The following is an 18,710-nucleotide window of genomic DNA, read 5'->3' on the forward strand; positions in this document are numbered from 1 at the left end:
GAAGGACCGCACATTTTCCCGTCAAGTTTGCTTTTTATAAATCTCAACTATTGCGTAGAGAGTGGCGTACGCCTTCTTTTGTGCGTACGCAACGTTTATAAATGAGGCCCCAGGTCATGTCTCTTTAGCGTTGATCCAAGGTCATAGGAATCTAAGGGGGACCCTTCAGCTGGAAGGTGCTCTCTCACAAAAGAATCATCAGTCCACCTTAACGTTCCGATTCTTGGAGCGCTAACCCCTGAAGTAGGTCTCATGCTCACAGGCTCCTCCTCCCAGGTGCTGCAAATCAGGTAGAAAGTCAAAGCAAGAGTCAGCAGAAACAGCAAATTCACATCAACAGAAAAGATGTTGGTGTCAGGGAAGGTTTTCTGAAATGTTTAGTTCATCGCGTTTTCCAGACACACAAAAAGACTCAATCAGAGTCAAAAACTTGGTATTTAGCATTTTAGTTGCTGCAAGGAGTGAACGGAGGATGGTTACATTCAGTCTGTACACTGAAGGTGCATTGAAAGACACAGTTATATTGTTCCTGATCCACACATGCACACACATGCACACACATGCACACACACGCATAAAGGAGTTAGTTTCTTTCTTGGGTTCCCAGGGAAATGATGTCAGAGTTGGGTTTGTTGTAAAGTTGCTGCATGTATGTGCAGATGAATGTCTGCGCATGTGGGTGTCACTTAAGAAAAACAGAGGATATAGGGTTGGAAAAACAACTAAAAGACTAAAGAAAATGGATAATACGACTACAAGAAAACATGGAACTATAATCTGGTACAATAAGATAATTTAGACAAACAAACGAACAGTCTTTCAAGAAATGAAAATATACATTTTCTTAACACACAGCCACCTAAAGGCTAGACCCTTGTCACTGCTATCCCATGCTGATACTAGATAATGTGAAAAATTAAAAAAAGCTGTTGTTCAGAATAGAAAAATATATATTTTTCACAATTTTGATATGCAAGATTTGAAAACTGATTATGAAAATGATAAAATGAAGGAATCATTTCTTTTACTGCGACTGGAAGGGTCTCACTCTGAGTATTTCTAAAAATCAAAACACTTGTGACGTAGAAAAGATGCTGGGCGGGCCACAACGTTCTCAGCAATGGGGAGGGGAAGGGCGGGCGGGGTTGCTCTGGGTCTCGCTCACATCTCACAGGTGAAATTTTAACTCCTGCCGCTCTGCAGAAACTACATCCTAGAAAACAACACATATTTTGGCCAATAATGCCATAATAATAAAAATAATAATTACAAGACCACTGGGAATGCTTTTAAAATTCGAACAAAAAGAGGGTCTTTAACAAAAACAAATTTCTCTCAATTTTTTTCTTTCAAAAGTGAACAAAGGCGAGGCAAAGTAAGCAGTTGATGTTTGTTTTATTGGCCCAAGATTGTCTGGACATAATGCAACGTCTCCAGTGCTTAACAATGTTCATCATACATTTATTTTTGACATGTGCAGCACAGAGTATAAATGTGTATATGCACTAAAAGACACAGAGTCATACGAAAAAAAGGCAAATTTTACAATAAGCTCTGAGGACATTTTCAAGGTTCTTCTTCACGTCTTTCTTTTAGAACAGCAAAAATATGCCCATTAACATGAATGGAGAACAGTAACAAACAGAAGTATTTCTCGGTTTTCTGACGTCATCCTCCTCTCACCCTTGATTACCAAAGCGATTGTTTTCTCAGCTATAATACACTCCATACAGGGGTTTGTACAGTCAAACATACGGTACATGTGTTCAAATATTTGACCCTTTAACAAAATATGTATTGTAACAATACGAAATTTTACCAACAATAAAAGCATTTGTTATAATCGTCAGAAAGTTCCACATCCCGCTACGCTTGAGAGAAACGGAAAAGAATCATGTGCGACTATTGCACGAGGGTTTATGTACACATTGATGAAAAAATACAGACGTAACACAACAGACACACAAAGTTCATCTGTGTGAGTCTTTGAGGCTAGGTCTGACAACTTCTGCTGACTTTTTTGTTTTTGTTTTCCTCCTCTGTTGTTCATTTGTTGATACCCTGCTGTTGTGAAGCGAGTACTGCAGCTGTTTGAAACCTTTTTTTTTTTTTTTTTTGTTGTCGTATTGCACAGTTTATCTTCCAGCGATGGAGACATCTAAATCTTCAGTGTCCTTCCCTACCTCACAGCGGTTGGCAATGAAAAAAAACAAAACTGTACAGAGTCACATTTTTAATAAATACTCTCCATTGACAAAAGGTCAATGAGCATAGTGGCATTTATAGTAGAACAAAACAAAACAAAAAAAGCTTCAGCACCTACATCTGTTGGCAGCTTTGGCTGAAAAATCAAAACAGAACCAAATCGGAACATCGAACACCAGCAAGTAATAAAGATTTATGGTAAAATGAGCTTTCAAATCCCAAACCGTTTTTTATCATTAATTTACAATGACACTAAAACTTTATAGACATTTTTGTTTAGTTGAATATTTGTTTTTTAAAAAGGTCATTTTTTGATAAATAAAAATAGAAAAACACAGATATCTGGTTGGCCTCAGTGTCTGTGGAGTGAGTCCCGTCTCACTTCCTGTCATAATTTCCCCAAATGGAACAGAACTTGGCAAATAATGGCGACCACTCCCGTGTTGAGCACCGAGGAGATGGAGATGTCTAACAATCTGTTTTCATACAATACAAACTCTGTCTTGTTCTCCTCCACTTTGGCCATCGCCAGCAAACCCTTCGCCGCTCGACACATCATGTTTACGCTTGGCGGGTCCATAGGGGGGTGTCCCATGTGCAGCAAGCTGTGAGGGTTCTGCTGGTACTGCGCCATGCTGACGCCATCCTCTAGGAAGGCTACCAAATTCCCCACACTGCCTTTCTGCATGGCGATTGCCCGCGCGGCTGTGGGGTCCCCCTGCGCCAGGTGGGACAGGACAGCCACCGCCATCTCCCTGAACACCTGTGCCTTTCTCTGGCTCACGTAACGGACTAGGACGGCGAAGAGCTTCTCCTGTCTGCTGAATGGGGGTGTGGCCAGTAAGAGGTCCACGTTGCCGTCCTGGATGCTCAGCTTGCAGAGGCACTCCAGCACTAGCCTCTGCGGGGTGAGCTGAGAGTGCGGTGCCGCGGAGGGGAAGGGGTCCTGGGCTTCCGACGAGGGGCAAACCATCCAGTGAAGGAGGCCGTCCAGCACTGGGAGGCAAATGGTGTCTGGGTATGTGGAGAGGTCCAGCTGACCCGCCATATTGGCAAGCGTCACCATGGCGTTCTCCCTCAGCAGGCTAAGACAGTCCCACCACCACTCCTCCTTGCTGTTGGACAGCCCCCGCTCCTGCTGCTCCTCCTTCTGGTAGCTTGGAGCTGACCTGTTCCGCTCTGGGTGCAGGTGGTGCAGGAGGAGCAGCTTGCCGAGGAGGAGAACCAGGGCGGGATGGCGGGACATATCCGAGTCATTGCCGGGGATGAAGGACAGACTCCTGACCACGTTGGAGATGCACAGGCACCGCTTGGACAAGGAGTCCTGCCAGGAGGAGATGGTGCATAGAGGAGATTCGTCCAGGCAGTGGGGTTCGTCCTCCAGCAGGGTGATGCCGTCGTCTGCCCCGTCCGGGTGCACCCTGAAGGGGTAGGACGGCAGGGAGCGGGCGGGGTGCGCGGACGAGAGAGCGTCCACCCTGGCGCATAGAACGTCATCGATAGTGGCGGTGAGATGCTTGCGCGGTTGCTCGTCGTCCGGCGCGTCGCTTTGTCTGAGGTTGCTCCGGTTCCTGACGTCTGTGCGGGCGGGTGGATCGCTCCGAGGCTCAAAGTGCAGCTGAATGTGTTTGGTGGAGTCGCCTCCGCCCGCCTGCCAGTGCAGTAGCCCACTGCTGAACTCTGTGACAAAACCCAAGGTCTTGGTCATGTCTTCAACCTGCTCCTCGTTGGAAACAATCCTGATGGGGAATTTATCGTATTTGCTGGCTTGTTTGACTTTCGATTCTGACTCTGCAGGACGCTGCTCCGCCTTTTTACTCTCCTTCCCCTTTTCGTTTTCCCCTTCCCTTCTGTCTTCCTCATCCTTTCTCGGGCTTGCTTTCGTCTCTTTCCTTTGGCTGTCGGGCGGTTGTGCAGTTGCAGCCTCCGCGTTTGTGCTTCCTGTTTGCGCCACATCGGCCGGCAGGGAGGCTTCGGTCTCCGGCAAGGGAGCAGAGTCCGTTTCCTGCTCCTTCCCTAGAATAAGATCAGCGTCCGAGCTGTGTTTGTGAGACGCGCCCCCCACCTCGAATTCCTCCAAGATGCCAAAAATCTCGATTAGGCATCGGCGGAAGTACTCCACGATGAGCTCGAGGAATCCAGGCAGCTGGTGCAGGGAAGACGGGACAAAAAGGCATCAATATTGACGCAGGAACACCTGCACTCTGCATCACTTTCATTGTTTTACTTTGTTTTACCTGGGAGAGGTTGAAGGAGGCCACCGTGCTGTCATCATATAGCAGGATGTTGATGGTGTCTAAAGCCCATGTGGTCTCTGCCAGCAGGCCAGACTTTAGAGACATCATCACGCGCCAGGCTTCCGGGGTTCCTGGAAACAATTGGAATTTTGAGGTAAAAAAAGGGTTAGCTTTGTTTTTTATAGCATTCATGCTATTTAAGACCCAATCCGACTATCTTTTGATCTATTGTAAAAGATGATGATGTCATTTGTTTAAGCCTAAATCTGTTGTTTTCTCGGATAAATTTCTGCAAGAGTTCATTAGAAATTCTTTTGAGATGTGGGTGGGACTATTGCCACAGAGCAAGCCCGCCACCTCTTTCCATCACCCATCTGTTTACATGGTCTCCAGCTAACTTGCAGCCTTTAACACATGAGCTAACATTAGCGCTGCAACAAAAATGGCAAGCAATATCGGAGCTATGCAATTTTGAGTGAGATGTCAGCTCGGATGAGGAAAACAAAGAAGGTCATGGATCTAATCAGTCTACTTCCTGGTCGTGGGCGGTCTCAGGGGCTCTGGCTCTGCTTGCTAAGCCATTTTCCGCAACGCAAGTGGGAAAATGTCTTTTGACAACTGGGGCGGAGACGAAGAGCTGCATTTGCCTTCTTCTGATTGGTCTATTATGACGACGCCTTCTTAACACGGGTACACAGGAAGTTTACGTTCGCAGCAGAGTGAGTGCCTGCCGATTCAAAAATACTGCAAGAAAACTAATTGGAGAATAGCTTAGGAACAACATATCTTTGTAGCGGCGCAAAAAGTTTTTAGTACCTCAATTTTGGAACTGAATGACACAGCATTCACCTTCACGGTCTATATATTATAAACATACGCTGGGTCGCAGCCTGAGCTGTAATTGAACTGGAAATATGCAAAATACAAAGATTAGGGTCTAAAAATGTTCAAAATATTTAATATTATACAGATAAATTGCATTATAGCACATATTAATTGACACATCTATTTTTCTATCACATCTCATGATGGCAGGTGAGGTATGGGCCGTTCCAATGACTGCCAAATAAACTGTCAATCAAGAACGAATTACTGACAACTTTTCCCATGGGACCCCTTATCACTTCAGCAAATCGTAAGAATCATCAGAAAAACGCCAAAAGAACACGTCAAAAACACAATTTCTTATCGGAGTGGGTCTTAAAATGGAAGAGAAAACGGCTCTGAAGTTGTGGAATGTGACGTGAAAACCATCCAAACATGTGTAGCTAAATGACTATTTCCAGTCATACGTGTTGAAGTGATGGCGTTCATCGTACCGGTGTCTTTAGAGGTGAGCTTCCGTCGCGGTCTTAGAACTGGCATGGTGGCTTCAGCTGACCCTGGTGGGTAATTGAGGTCCCGTCTCAGGTTGGGAGGAAATTGACCCATGGGTCCAGCGCTCTGCGGGCCCATCATCCCAGGCTTCTTCATGGGAGACATGAAGGACGCTTTGCTGGGCGACATGTCCATGGAACGCTGGAAGGCCCCCGGGCTGGGCGCTCTGGGCAGATGGTTGGCCATGGATGAGGAGTTGGAGTAAGGTAGCGGCTGGCGTGAAGGTAGATGTGGCATTCCCCCCGCGGATGACATGTAGGCAGACTGACGGTGCCACTGGTCCGGGCCTGCCCGACCGTCCATGTCATCTCTGCAGATAGAGCCGTATGGCGCCATTTGAGATGGCGGCCTGTTGGGGTACGGATAGCCAAGCTCTGTCCTAGAAGTCCACATGTTGGGCCCTTCGTTGGTGTGATTGGGGGTGGGCCCCCCGCCCATAATAGTGTGCTGGCTCTGGCCCGATGGGACCATGCGGTCTCGGTGGTAAGGGTAGGGGAACTGCCCCTGGAGGGGTCTGTGCTCGGATCCCGAGTATCCACCACCATAGTGGTTGTAAACGTCTGGCTGCTGGCTGCTGTACTGCATGCCATACACGTCGCTCTCATGCCTCTTTGCTGGGGGACCGTACATTCCATCTATTGGCCGTTTGTAACCCTGCTGAAAACCAAAACATTGTCTGGTTAAAAATGGTCTCCTACAATTTTTCCACATGAACATTTTTTAAATCAGTTGTAAAGATAAATAAACAGTTTAACAAGCAAAAATATCACTTTATTAGAAAGTTGTTTTAAACACTAGTTTAAATGTATTTGAAGAGAAGATTTGATCAATTTAGTGGGGCATTATTATTCAGAAGTGCAGAAGCATCCTTAGGCAAGACACTCAACCCCACATTGCCAGTCGTCCACAGCAGAGCAGTGTGTGAATGTGGAGCAGGTGTCCAATATCAGAAATTAATGGAGGACGCAGAAGACTTCGCGTCGGATGGTTGCTTTCGTCGCGTCTATTAATTTTTGATGGTGCACACTTCAAAGGCCATTATCTTGCTTATACTATAGTCACTAACAAACACATAATTATTCTATCCATTTTCAGTACAATATTCTTGTTATTTTTTCAGTTAAAATCACTTTTTCACAAGCTGACTAGTTGAGACGTGGTGCGGCACGTTGTCATGGTAACGACTGAGCGGTCATCGACCTCGACTTTCCATAGGAAAGAGATATACACGTTATTTGTCACAACAGGTTAAATAAAGCTTCAGTTATGAGAGAAAGTTCAGCTCTTATCGGGTGTTTCTGTCCAGATAATGAAGCAAAAGTTTGTTTTAAAGAAGCCAGCGTAGTAATATAGAACATTTAATGTTTAATCTCTGTGACCGGAACTTCTTTTTTAGGCGTGCATTATTACTGTTGAATATCACTTTTTAATCCACACCCAGCAGCCAATCAGAATAGACCATGATATAAATAAGTATACGCCATTTACCAGTGAAGATACAGTATTTATTTAAAAAACACATTATGTAATATTTTTTTCTCACAAATGCTGTTGAACATCCCAAAAGGTTTAATTTGATGTTAACTGAGCACCAGCAGCCACGGGGTGAAACCAATCACAAAAAAACACCTAAATCTAACATTTAAAAAAAAAAAAAGATCCAAATAATTTTTGATAAAATAATTTCTATACGAGTAGAACTCCTTCAAAATATTAGCATACATGTCTTCTCCTCTGTGCTGCTGAGGAAAAAGTCAGAAACTAAAGATGAACTTCTGGGGTCAAGTGGACATTTTTGAACTTTTATTTATTTGGGAAAGAATAATTGACGCTAAGGAGCTACAGCTAGAGAAATCCGGAACAAGGAATAAAAAATTACCTGAATTAGATGTTTAGATGTGAACTAGATGTTTTTTTTCCCAACTTTATTTTAAAAAAGAGTTAACCACAACTTGAAATGTTTAGTTAACAGATTACTTTTTACCTGTTACTCATGTAATTATTTGAATGGCTACTGCCTTTATATTTGTTTAAATATTTACACATACAAGCTTTCTTTTTTTTACTGCAGATGTAAGAAAATTAGACTCTGAACCTTCTTAAACAAATTTATTGTGAAGCACTGTAAATGCATAGAAGTGCATCTCATTTTGTAATTTTATAAAAGCACCTAATAATATTAACTTCTTTTATGCTCATCTAAAAAAATCTAAAAAATTGGGGTTTTGTCCGGGATTTAAACCAGGACCTCTTAGCTTAATACTTGTAAAAACTGCTGCAAGAATCCTAAAAATGTATCTAGTCATCATTTCCTGTTGCTCACTTCCTCTTTTACATTGCTAGAGTAGATTAGTCTTTAGTGTAACTACAAAAAATGATAGCGTTCTCCCTGTAAAACTTTGTCCTCCACTTGTGTGGCTTCAGATCGTGAAGGTGTTTTGTTTTTATTTAAAACCCGCTTTCTAATCTTTCTAGGTTGTCTTTCAACTTGCGGTTTTAATCAAACAGTGTTTGGAGACGAAATAACAGTTGGATTGTTAAAACCCCGAATAAGAAGGTCTGAAAAGAAGTTGATTTTTTTTTTGCACCTGTTGCTGTGAATACATCCCAGATGGATGCATTCCATATGGCATGCTGGGATACTGCTGCCCGTAGCTGTCATGTCTGCAAAAAAACAAAAAGAGGGAATTCTGTAAGAAGGTGTTACCTGTCAAAAAAAGACCCTGAAAGAGAGAAGGACTAACCTCTGCTGTGAAGGGTATCTGCTGGGGGAGTACATGCTGCCTTCACTGTTCGCAGGTCCCAGGTTGTTCTGACTCCCGGGTGGGCCCATACTTCCCTCCATCCCCATCAAATGATCCGGTCTGTGGATCAAACGGGTCAGACTTGATCAGCACGTTCAGAATGAGCGGACGTGACTCTGTCAGCGCCCGTGTTTTCTTACCTCCTGTCATAGCCGGGTCCGTATGGGTACTGCGACCTCTGGCTTATGCTCAGGGCTGAAGGAGAGCGGCCGTACATGTCCTGCATCCCACCACTGGGCATCTGGCTCGGTATATAGGGATCAACTCCTGCCACTTAGAAGAAAAAAAGACAGAAAAACTCAAAGAATTGCAAAGAATCATTTCCACAGGTGGATAGTAAAGTTTATTAACTATATGAATTTGTTTGGGTATCTTTTGATTAAAATTGTCCTGCTAAGAGTAAACTATAAAGGTAGTTTTATTTTGAAAAACAGTTTTCTTAGCTTTTAGCTCCAGGGGACTGTTTCAGTCAAAATAAATGCTTTGCTAGAGATATTTTTACCACAAATGGACAATAATGTATGTCAATATTTGCAGATAACTGCATAAAAAGGTAAAAATTGATCCGTATAAAGATTTATTTTAATAAAGTTGAGCTGTGATGGTTAAATTACAAACTTAGCACACCTGCAACACATTATTCAGGAAAAATTCAATTTAATGTTTCAAAACTCAAAAACAGAAGATGTAATAATCTATCTTAGAAAAAAACCTGTGAAAAAGTCAACACTGAGTGTTCCTTTTTTACTCTACAGGGAAAGGTTTGTTTTTATTGTCAAAAATGAAAATATTTAATAAATTGATTTGAATTTTTTGAAAATATCACATTTGACACATTTTTTTAGTGATTCCATTTGTTTTTAATTTGAAAAAGTCCATTCTGAGAACATTTCAATTTTATAAATAAAAGATAATCACTGCCCAGGATGTTTTTTTTTAATCTGTTACTCGAGTACTTCTGTGTACTTTTAACTACGTTCTCAAGTAAAAACAACGTTTTTACTTGAGAACAGTGTTGTGGGACTCTACTTGCCTCTTCTTTTGCTTTACTGATAGAAACAACACTGATTTCTCTGAAATCCCACATAAAAAACCATCACTCAGCGTCCTTTCTGTCCACCAGCAGGTGGCAGCATTCCCTCAGGATTGTTCCTGCTGCTCTCCATAATTACAACCATTGTTCAGAAGTGTTGATATGCAGCTGCCGTCCTCCTCTATTATTCATTCCGACTCCATTCTCGTCAGCCTTCAAAAGCGCCGGCATTCTTTCGAAAGCTGCTGTTTGTTCAGAGAACCGGACCACATGACTCGGTCCGAACAGGTGTGTCGCAGCAGGAGAGGAAAATATGAAAGACTGAAAACAAGGTGGAATAAAAGGACGACTGAAGTGGAGATGAGACAAAGCTCCCAGATTATAGCAGGCCTTGTGTTGTCAGTATAAAGATGTGTGCTTGGAACCAATAAATACGATCATCTTTCATAGTCCTGGAGGTGAAAGTGACACACGTCTGTCCTGATGTGAGACCGCAGGCCTACTTGAAAGGAATTTTGCAGCGTTGTGAGTCCCAGCTCAGCTTGACACAGAAGTTTTGTTTTTTAATATTTATGTAGAACAGAAAAAAACCATGCTACTCGAGTCATAAAGGTAAAAATAAATCATAAAAATGACTCACTCTTCCTCATGCCGACGAAGGGGTCCTTGGTGTCGTACTGCATCCTCATCATCATATCAGGCATGCTGAGGCCCTGTTGGTAGGGTCCTGAGTGGGGTAGGGTGGCGGGTCGCTTCTGGAAGGCGGGGTCGCTGACCTCAGAGAAGGGATCCTGAACGCTCACCATGCTCCTGGATCAGAAAGAGATGATCTATCAGACTGTGCAGTAAAAAACTCAACTTTTAGTTTTTTTTAATAAATGATATGCTTCATTGTTTTACCTCTGATATTAAATACATATGATTTACAGTTTTCATAGACTATTAAGAGTACTATTTAATGCTATTCCGATCCTCTTTTGAACTATTTTCGAAGTGTTCCCAGTGGTCTTTTAATTAAGATTATGCTGTTTTTAGTCTAAATCAAAAAGCCTGTGTTGTTTTCTAGAACATAGTTTCTGCAGAGCAGCAGGAGTTTATTAGACGTTCCACTGAGTTATGGGTGCAGAGCAAGCCCGTCCCTTCTTCCCATCTTCTATTTGTTTACACGGTAGCTGACAGCACCTCAAACCCCCAACCTAACTTTACCGGTGCAACAAAACTGTATAGGTGCCCTACAGTTTAGAGTCAGATGCCAGTTTTTTTCCAACCGTATTTTTTCATCTGCTCCAGATTCACATCAATTTGGATAACGAAACAGTCAGAATTGAAATTTTTTATCTTTATTTGTAAGAAAAAATAATTAGAAAAATGCCAAAAAAAACGCACATTATTGGAAGCTGCCCCAAAAAGTTGCCATATCTACTATTCATTATAGAAAAGGGTTGATGATGATTAAAGAGGGGCAAAAAACAGCGTTTGCTTATGAGCACTATGGCAGTGCAGTGGTTAAGCGAGACTCATTAGGCATGATGTTTAATGCGGCTCGCATTTTATCACAACCAAAGCAAACAAAGAAGGCTGACTGTCGTGCTAAGCTCTGCAAACACAGCTGCTGTGGTTTATTACTGCAATGAGTAGAGAAGGATGGGGGGGGGGGATTAATAAAAAGTACAGAAAATCCTAAATATCTGAAAATTCACCAACATGCTGCACCCCCCCCCCCCCCCAACAAGGGTCTTTTGATGGAACTGTGCTTTGCTGCGCTCTGTTTGTCTGTTTGCTTGTTTTCAGAAGCAGCGCGTACACCTTCAGAGGCGTAAACAAGCCCCCCTCCCCTCGCCAGGGCTGACTGACATCGCACAAACGCCGCTGCTTTTGCAAAAATAAACAAATAAATAAATAATTTAAAAAAATGTCAAAATGAAGATTCCGGGAGATCCTACAAAATCAAAAGTGGCTGAGTGGGTGGGGTTTGTTACCTGTTGGGGGGCAGCGGAGTGACTTGTCCCAGGGGGGTGGTGGCGGGCGTGGGGGGTTTCAGGTCGACTGCCGCCTCAGCTGCAGAGCTGCTTCCAGACGACTGGGGCGTCTGCGGGCCTTGAAGGGAGCCACCCGAATGAGCTGTGAAGTCAGGAGACGTGTTGGGGGGGGTTAGTAAAACTTAAAGCTACACATTTAAACTGCCCCCCCTCCCCCCAGCCACCCCCCATCACTGCATCAGAAAGCTGGTCTTAGAGAGAGCGGCTGAGGTGGGATTGCATCCCAGCGAGGTGCTGTATGGTGAGCTAACTGAGGGCTTTAGGCCAAAGCACTCATAGGGAAGCCCAACATGATATCTGAGCCCGAGCAAACATGCTACACGCTACACGAGGGCATGGAACACGGGAGCAGAGGGAGGTGTTGACAAGGAGCCAGCAGAAGACGAAGAGCAGAGAGAGGAGGCAAAAGAAGCCAGATATGGAGGTTTTCTGCAGCGCCTGTGTCAAAGTGTGAAGATGCATCACATGGCCTTTTTTTGCTGACCTCATTAGAGGATATAAATGACACGCATTTATTCACAAACAGCAAAATTAGTGAATTAATAAAAAAAGAGAAGCTCTGGATGAGTATAGTGCCCTCTGCAGGAAGCTGTGGGATATGCTGCCAAATCACGGTTCACCTTTCGCAGTCTTGCAGATTTTTTTGTGCAATTTTTCTTGCTTTTAAAAAAGAAATGTTTTCACCAATGCACTGCGTTCTGCATCCTGATTGGCTGTGAACCTCATCAATCTCAATTGTGCGCGGTCTCCTACCAAGAAGGCTTTCTGGCAAACCAAATAGACATAACATTTATGTACATTTTCGCATATTGGTGCAGCGGTATGGCAATCAGGAGATTGCAGGTTTGATTCCCGCCCATGTGTCGAAGTGTCCTTGGGCAAGACACTGAATCCCACCTTGCAACTGGAAGATTAGCGCAAATATTTGACAGCGGAGCCGCCATCAGTGTGTGAATGGGTGAATGGTAATGGGACTGTAAAGCGGTTTGGGTCTTTGAGGAAGGTAGAAAGTGCTATGCAAAAAAAAAAAGAATCCAATCGCGGGCAGAATTTTACTTTTTTTTATAATACTGGACTCAATTTTCTACGAATGTTTGAACTTTAAGAGTAAAAAATGTGAGAATGTTCATGTATGTGTGAGAAAAGTGTAGAAAACAAGCCCGGATTTAGCCAGCCCAACTATGTGGTGCAGGTAGAGAATCATGGGGGTGAAAACTGGGTGTGCTGAGTTTGGAGTGTCACATCCCACCAAGCTGCTAAAAGATTGATTTCTCTTCCTGATGCTACCCCCTCCAATGCCGGGCCTGGGACAGGCACAAGCAGGACACAGGTCTAGGCCAAGTTCAGGCTGCATTTATTTTAATTGTATTCATTTTCTTAGTTTTTATGTTTTTTTATTGTTTTTAATTTTTATTTCTTTAATTAATTGTAGATTTCTTTTGCGTGCCATCACATTTGGGGGGGGAGCTCCAGCACTTCGGGGACATTGGGCCCCCCTTGCTCATGTCTATGTACGGCCCTGGTATAAAGTCAGGTGTTTTACTGCCTTAAAACATCTGTAATCCTACTTCGCTGATTTTACCTATTATGGATTATTTTTAGAATGTTACCCCTGCGATAAATGAGGAAACACTATAACTCATGCGTGAATCTTAGTTCTGTGACCTAATGTCTAAGTTTTATTTTGAAATCACGTTTTTACACACAACAGTTGTAAAGAAATTCTTTAAAAAAGGTAAACAGGAACCACCTTGTGCTGCAGTTTAAGAAGAAGTTACAACTGGATTAATTTGCTCTTTTGTCATAGTAAAAAAAATCTGTTTCCCAGGTCAGATGAGTGAGAAACTACAGGAATGTGAAGCTGCGAGAGCCCTTTATCTAAAGCAGCTGCAGCCAGCCAAAACCACAGGACACAAATTCCCAAACTGATTGGAAAATTGGAGCGTTCCAACTGTAAAAATGACAAAAACAGCCAGAGAATAACCAACTAATAAGCATTTAGTGTAGGAAACCCATTTATGGAAGATCCTCCCTCGGTGGCCTTTCTGTTTTCACCACACAGGAAAAAATAAAATCAAATTCCAAAGACTTATACTTTAAATATTCATGCTGGATTCTGAATTATTCAAGAGTACTTCCTGCCTCTACATCACAGGAGAGCGGCAGGAGGAGAGACGGACAGAGGTAAGTGGCGTCCCGCGATGTTGAGCAGAGGTGGGAGCGAGGGCAAAGACGGGTCAGTAAGCACAAGCGATTTCTCCCTTCCTGGGATTTCCCCATTGTCAGGACGGCATGAATATGCACAGGTGGAGAGGAGCAAACAATGGCAGGGTTGAGCCAAGGTTAAGAGGCGTTCTTCAGGTGCCGATCCAGCCAAGTGGAGGTATGGAGATGGGTGGAGAGGAGCTCCAACTCTAGTGCCCTTTTGCTCCACATTTAGAATAAATGAGGGATGACGGGGGGGGGGTTGTCCAAGAGGCAAACACTTAACGTGTGTGTGCGCAATAACAGCCTGCATGTGTGTGAGTGGGTGACATAATCCGGAGGGGTGGTAGTGTGGGGGGAAAGGGGGGGGGGGCAGTGAGCCAAGCTGGTTTTTGTGAATGAAAGGTGAGGGGGAGGTCGTGTTTGTTTACGTTCTGCATTCCAGTCCTCATTAATCACTCTCAACTGTGCACCGCCAGCCGCCACATACACCCGCCACCAGCCCTCTGGACAGGCTCCCTCAGTGACAACACTGGGCTGTCAGTCTATATATAGGCTGGCAGGGGATATGGAGGCAAGGGGGGGGGGTAGCAGCAGGCTGAGGTGGAGAACACAGCGACACTATAAACGGACGGGAAGTGTCCCTTTACATCAAGCTTAATAAAAATTGTATGCACTTTGAACCTTAAGGGCGTGTCACACAGCCACTATGTTCATTTTGAGCATTGTCCACATATGAAATATTGGTCTTTCGTGATTTTTGTGTGTTATACGTTATTCATACGTATTTTTTGTATGTTGTTCGTCGATGAGCGCAGATGTAGGTCAAGAAGCTCCAGCCGACGGTTCTTTACGCAAATTCACTTTTGAGCAGTTCAACATTTTTGGTTGGTTGAGAATTACGCAATCTGTGGGTGTGTCCAAATTCCCACCCTATACAGTGTTTTAAAAGCAGTTCAGACACCACGCTTACTACTTTTTTTTCTTTTTTTAAACGGCGAATATGATGTCATCGATTTCACAAAGTTAAAATTTAATTGATATGAGCGTTTTGGGATGATCATGTTTGAATGTACTGTTTTCTGAAGATAAAAATGTTAATGAGTTATTAAAAAAATACTTTTAAGTACGTTTTTTTGGGAAAAATTGTTCAGCTGCAATGCATTGTGGTCTACATTCGCCAATATAGTGAGCATCGATGTACACTGGTTTTTCGCAGAGACTTCTGGAAAATTTCTAGGGCACTCGATTTTGTAATTGTAAAGTCGGACAGCACTACAAAATGGCGAACGTACTATATAGTGCACTATGTAGAGAGTAAGGAAGGAAGTCAGACACAACCTAAGTGTATTTCACATAGTTTCTACACAATAACTACATAAATCTAACACAATTGTCTGTGAGTTTTGCGGATGCAAACGTAAAATTGTGGCTTTCCACGACGGTTCCGCCTTTGTCTAACAGACTTTTTCACGCATTTTCCACTGATGATTAACTTTTATATGGCGTATACTGTACAGCGCACATATCACGTTCAAATTGTGAAATTGAATTTGAACATGAATTGCACATAAACATAGCAATAATAACACACAGTTCATGTATACATGAACTTTACGAGTTCTTTGCATGGTGCATTCGTACTTCCATTGTTTTAATATGGTTCATTTGTGATACATCTGTAAAAATTTAACACAAAGTCCACAACGTTAATTCATGGATGACAAATTTTGTGGTGCAATAATGTGATATATGACAAGGTGCATTAATGTGAGAACAATCAATATTTTTGGTTATTTGAGATGTTTGGTTGCACTGAAAGAAACTTATATGTATATTTTAGTAAGAAGTCAGCTGAAACACAAGTCTTCTCTTCTTTCTTGACCTCAGCTCGCCCTGCGATTATGCAGACCGTAATCCATCCCAGATAACGCTGGCAAAGAGCTGCTTTGGAGGGCAGATGTTCAGATTAATTCTGCAGTTATGTCAGAAAGCTGGAACATGAGTTTATTCAAATGTGGTCATGTACAGACATGGGTCATGGGTACAGTATGGCCTGTGCTTCTGTGCATGCATTAATTTAAATCAGGACAGATGTTCGCTCTTCCTCAATCAGCATTTTGTGGCGTATCGGGCAGGTGAGGAGCTGCGGGGTCTGTCACCGCCAGTGGCTACTGCAGACTGGAGCTGTGCTGATTTGGTTTGAGCACCGTTTTCTCGTCCTTGTTGTCAGTGAAGGAAATAAAGACGGAGTTGGGTCTGTGGTGTCACAACACCCAGCAACCCTGAATGTTGTTGCAAATGTGGATTTGTTTTTAAGGTGGTTGTCACTTTGGAAACTCTTTTTTATTTTTTAATTACTGTATGTTACCTATAAATGAAGCAAACTTGATTATTGCATGAGTTAGTCAGCGGATCTGTGGAAAAGTCCTCATGCTGCCTTCAGTTTATCTGTAACCACTTACCAGGTGACGGTGGCTGGATCTTGACCTGCTTCCTAACGTCCCCTCCACTGATGCTGCTGCCACTGTTGCTGTCGGCTGGTGGTTCTTCTCCTCTCTCCATCTTACATTCATAGGCGAACAGGTACTGGATGTACTGCTTCTTCAGCGCGCTGGCAGAGCTGCTGGATGTACCAACGCTCAGAGTCGTGGACAGCTCCCGCCACTTTTTGTTCTTGTTTACCTGGGTAGAATCAGATTGTTTTAAAAATAAGTATTAGAATACTAAAAAAATCATATCGACCACAGGAACATTTGACTGTAGCTGTCAACGTTTTTAAATCTCACCTCTTTAGTCAAGTTTAGAGGTGGACGTTTAATGGATAAAGGCATAAAATATCTTGAAATATGTTCAGGAAATTTAGTAAAGTGGAAAACTAGTCATGGAGATAGTTAAGGTGTCCCAACTCTGTTTCAGTTGGTTTACTTAAGCAAAATATCACAAAAACCAAAAAAAAAAGCCACAAAAAAACCCTAAAAGGAGAACCACACCATTGTTAACACATCTGTCAGATAACATATGATTACTCGACAAGTGTTAAAGAATATCAAGATAACTGTGGGTGGATTTTAGCACTGAGGCTGATGTCTTAGCTTGTTAATGGTTGAAAATACTCATAAATGTGTAAAAAAGTACAAATTGCCAACATGTTTGCTTTGAAGTCTGCAAACTTAAATAAAAAAAGTCATTTGTCCTTAATGCTATGTGAGTTTGATATGATTCAAGATTTTTAAAAAGTGTGCTTTTTTTTGTCGCTGTTTTGTGTTCAGTTCATCAGAGTAGGATTTTAGCTTTATCAGCAGGGAGAGGTTGACTTAATTATCCAAGAAATAGGCTAATAAATGTATATTTAACTGATTTATTAGCAATGAAATGTGAACCCCAGACCCTTTGTAATCACCAAAGAAATAGTTTGCAAATTCTAAAGACCTTCAAGCTATGCACTGCAAATTACACTTATTATTTGTAAACCTAATAGAGGCTATTTGTTAAGCTTTTTTGGTCTATTATGCCAATGATGCAAAAGTAGGTCAACTGTATTGCACATGTGTTTGCACATGACCTTAAGTGAGAGAACACGTAAATGCTCTGTCTTCTATCATCCACTCTTGTCATTGCTGTTTTTCAGTATTACCATGGCGAGGCCTCCTATTTCTCGAACAGCTATGTAGAGCTTCCACAGGTCCAGCAGCTTCTTTCCAACAACTGGAAGCTGGGTAACTGGCGTTCCGCGCTCCTCCATGAAGTTCAGGTACCGCTCCACCCAAACCTGCCTCTCTGGCTCTGAACCCAGCTCGTACAGCCGCGTGATGCGTTCGCTGCCCAGAGAGGAGTTGGGATTTGGTTTCTGATGAAAAACAAAAAACAGCTTTAATCATAGAATGAAAAAAAAGAACTCTACCACAACAAATGTATTATTCTTTCTGACTTGAAATTGGAAGACTCATCCACAATATGTATTGCGTGTTATGCAACCTAGATTTACTTTTGTTTGAGACGTTTCTTTTTTACGTGAACTCAACCTTTTGAGCCACTCAACCATTCAGGATTCATCTTTTATTTACGACGCTTCAAGTGAGCCTTCTGTGTGTCCAACCATAAACAATTTTTTTTCTATTATCAGCCTGCCTTTGTTTCAAATATCATTAACAGCAAATATATTTTCTTTCAAGTTTAAAACTAAGAGCAAAGTTTAATCCTAAATAGCAAAGTCTGGATAGATTCCATGCTCAGAAAGATGACTTTTCCTTCAGAAGCAGCTTTTGATAAAATAATTACCCAAAAATCCCTGGCCTTGATCACAAAGGAAGTTCGTTTGAGTGTTTGTGTCAAAGTTGTGTGTAAAAAAACATGTGTAATGCCACGATCACTTGTTAAATATGCAGAGTCTCGTTCTTACGGGGCTGCAGGGAGTCTTCAGAGGCCACGGCGGGCTGCTGATGCTGTCGCTGTCATCTCCGTGGTACGAGGACAGACTGGCGGGGCTGGGGGAGAGGGGCGAGGGCACGGGCAGGGCCCCACCTGGAGTGGCTGGCTGGGACGTGTTGTTGCTGTTATTGTTCATGTAACCTTCTGACATCTGCTGGAAGAAGATAAAAGAAGATGGAACTCGGCTGCAGCTTGGGTCTTTTTTGGATTCCATATATGGTCATGCCACACAGGCACTACATACATTTTGTGCATTGTCCACGTATAAAATTTTGATCTTTGGTGATGCACATAATTCATAAGAGTTTCTTGCGTTCGTCGACCTGCGCAGATGTCCGTCGAGACTTTCGGCCATCAGGTCTTTACGTGAATTCAGTTT

The 18,710-nt window shown here is 42.8% G+C and overlaps 1 protein-coding gene across 5 annotated transcripts in view; it reads right to left on the reverse strand.

The window, feature by feature from the left end:
- Positions 1-1,376: 1,376 nt before the first annotated feature.
- Positions 1,377-18,710, reverse strand: part of LOC101156929 (AT-rich interactive domain-containing protein 1B) — a 217,969-nt gene continuing 200,635 nt past the window's right edge. For 3 of the 5 annotated variants that reach the window (XM_023952012.1, XM_023952009.1, XM_023952008.1), the window contains 11 exons: positions 18,303-18,485; positions 17,538-17,750; positions 16,366-16,585; positions 11,636-11,777; positions 10,297-10,466; positions 8,764-8,896; positions 8,564-8,683; positions 8,408-8,483; positions 5,762-6,476; positions 4,443-4,573; positions 1,377-4,351 (listed from right to left, as the gene is read on the reverse strand). In XM_023952012.1, the coding sequence (XP_023807780.1) occupies positions 2,594-4,351; positions 4,443-4,573; positions 5,762-6,476; positions 8,408-8,483; positions 8,564-8,683; positions 8,764-8,896; positions 10,297-10,466; positions 11,636-11,777; positions 16,366-16,585; positions 17,538-17,750; positions 18,303-18,485 (3,861 nt within the window). In that variant the 3' untranslated portion in view covers positions 1,377-2,593. The remainder of the gene's footprint in view (positions 4,352-4,442; positions 4,574-5,761; positions 6,477-8,407; positions 8,484-8,563; positions 8,684-8,763; positions 8,897-10,296; positions 10,467-11,635; positions 11,778-16,365; positions 16,586-17,537; positions 17,751-18,302; positions 18,486-18,710) is intronic. The other 2 variants (XM_023952010.1, XM_023952011.1) reach the window with 2 other exon arrangements.

This window comes from Oryzias latipes, chromosome 22 (genome assembly GCF_002234675.1).
Source record: "Oryzias latipes chromosome 22, ASM223467v1".
Classification (NCBI taxonomy): Eukaryota; Metazoa; Chordata; class Actinopteri; order Beloniformes; family Adrianichthyidae; genus Oryzias; species Oryzias latipes.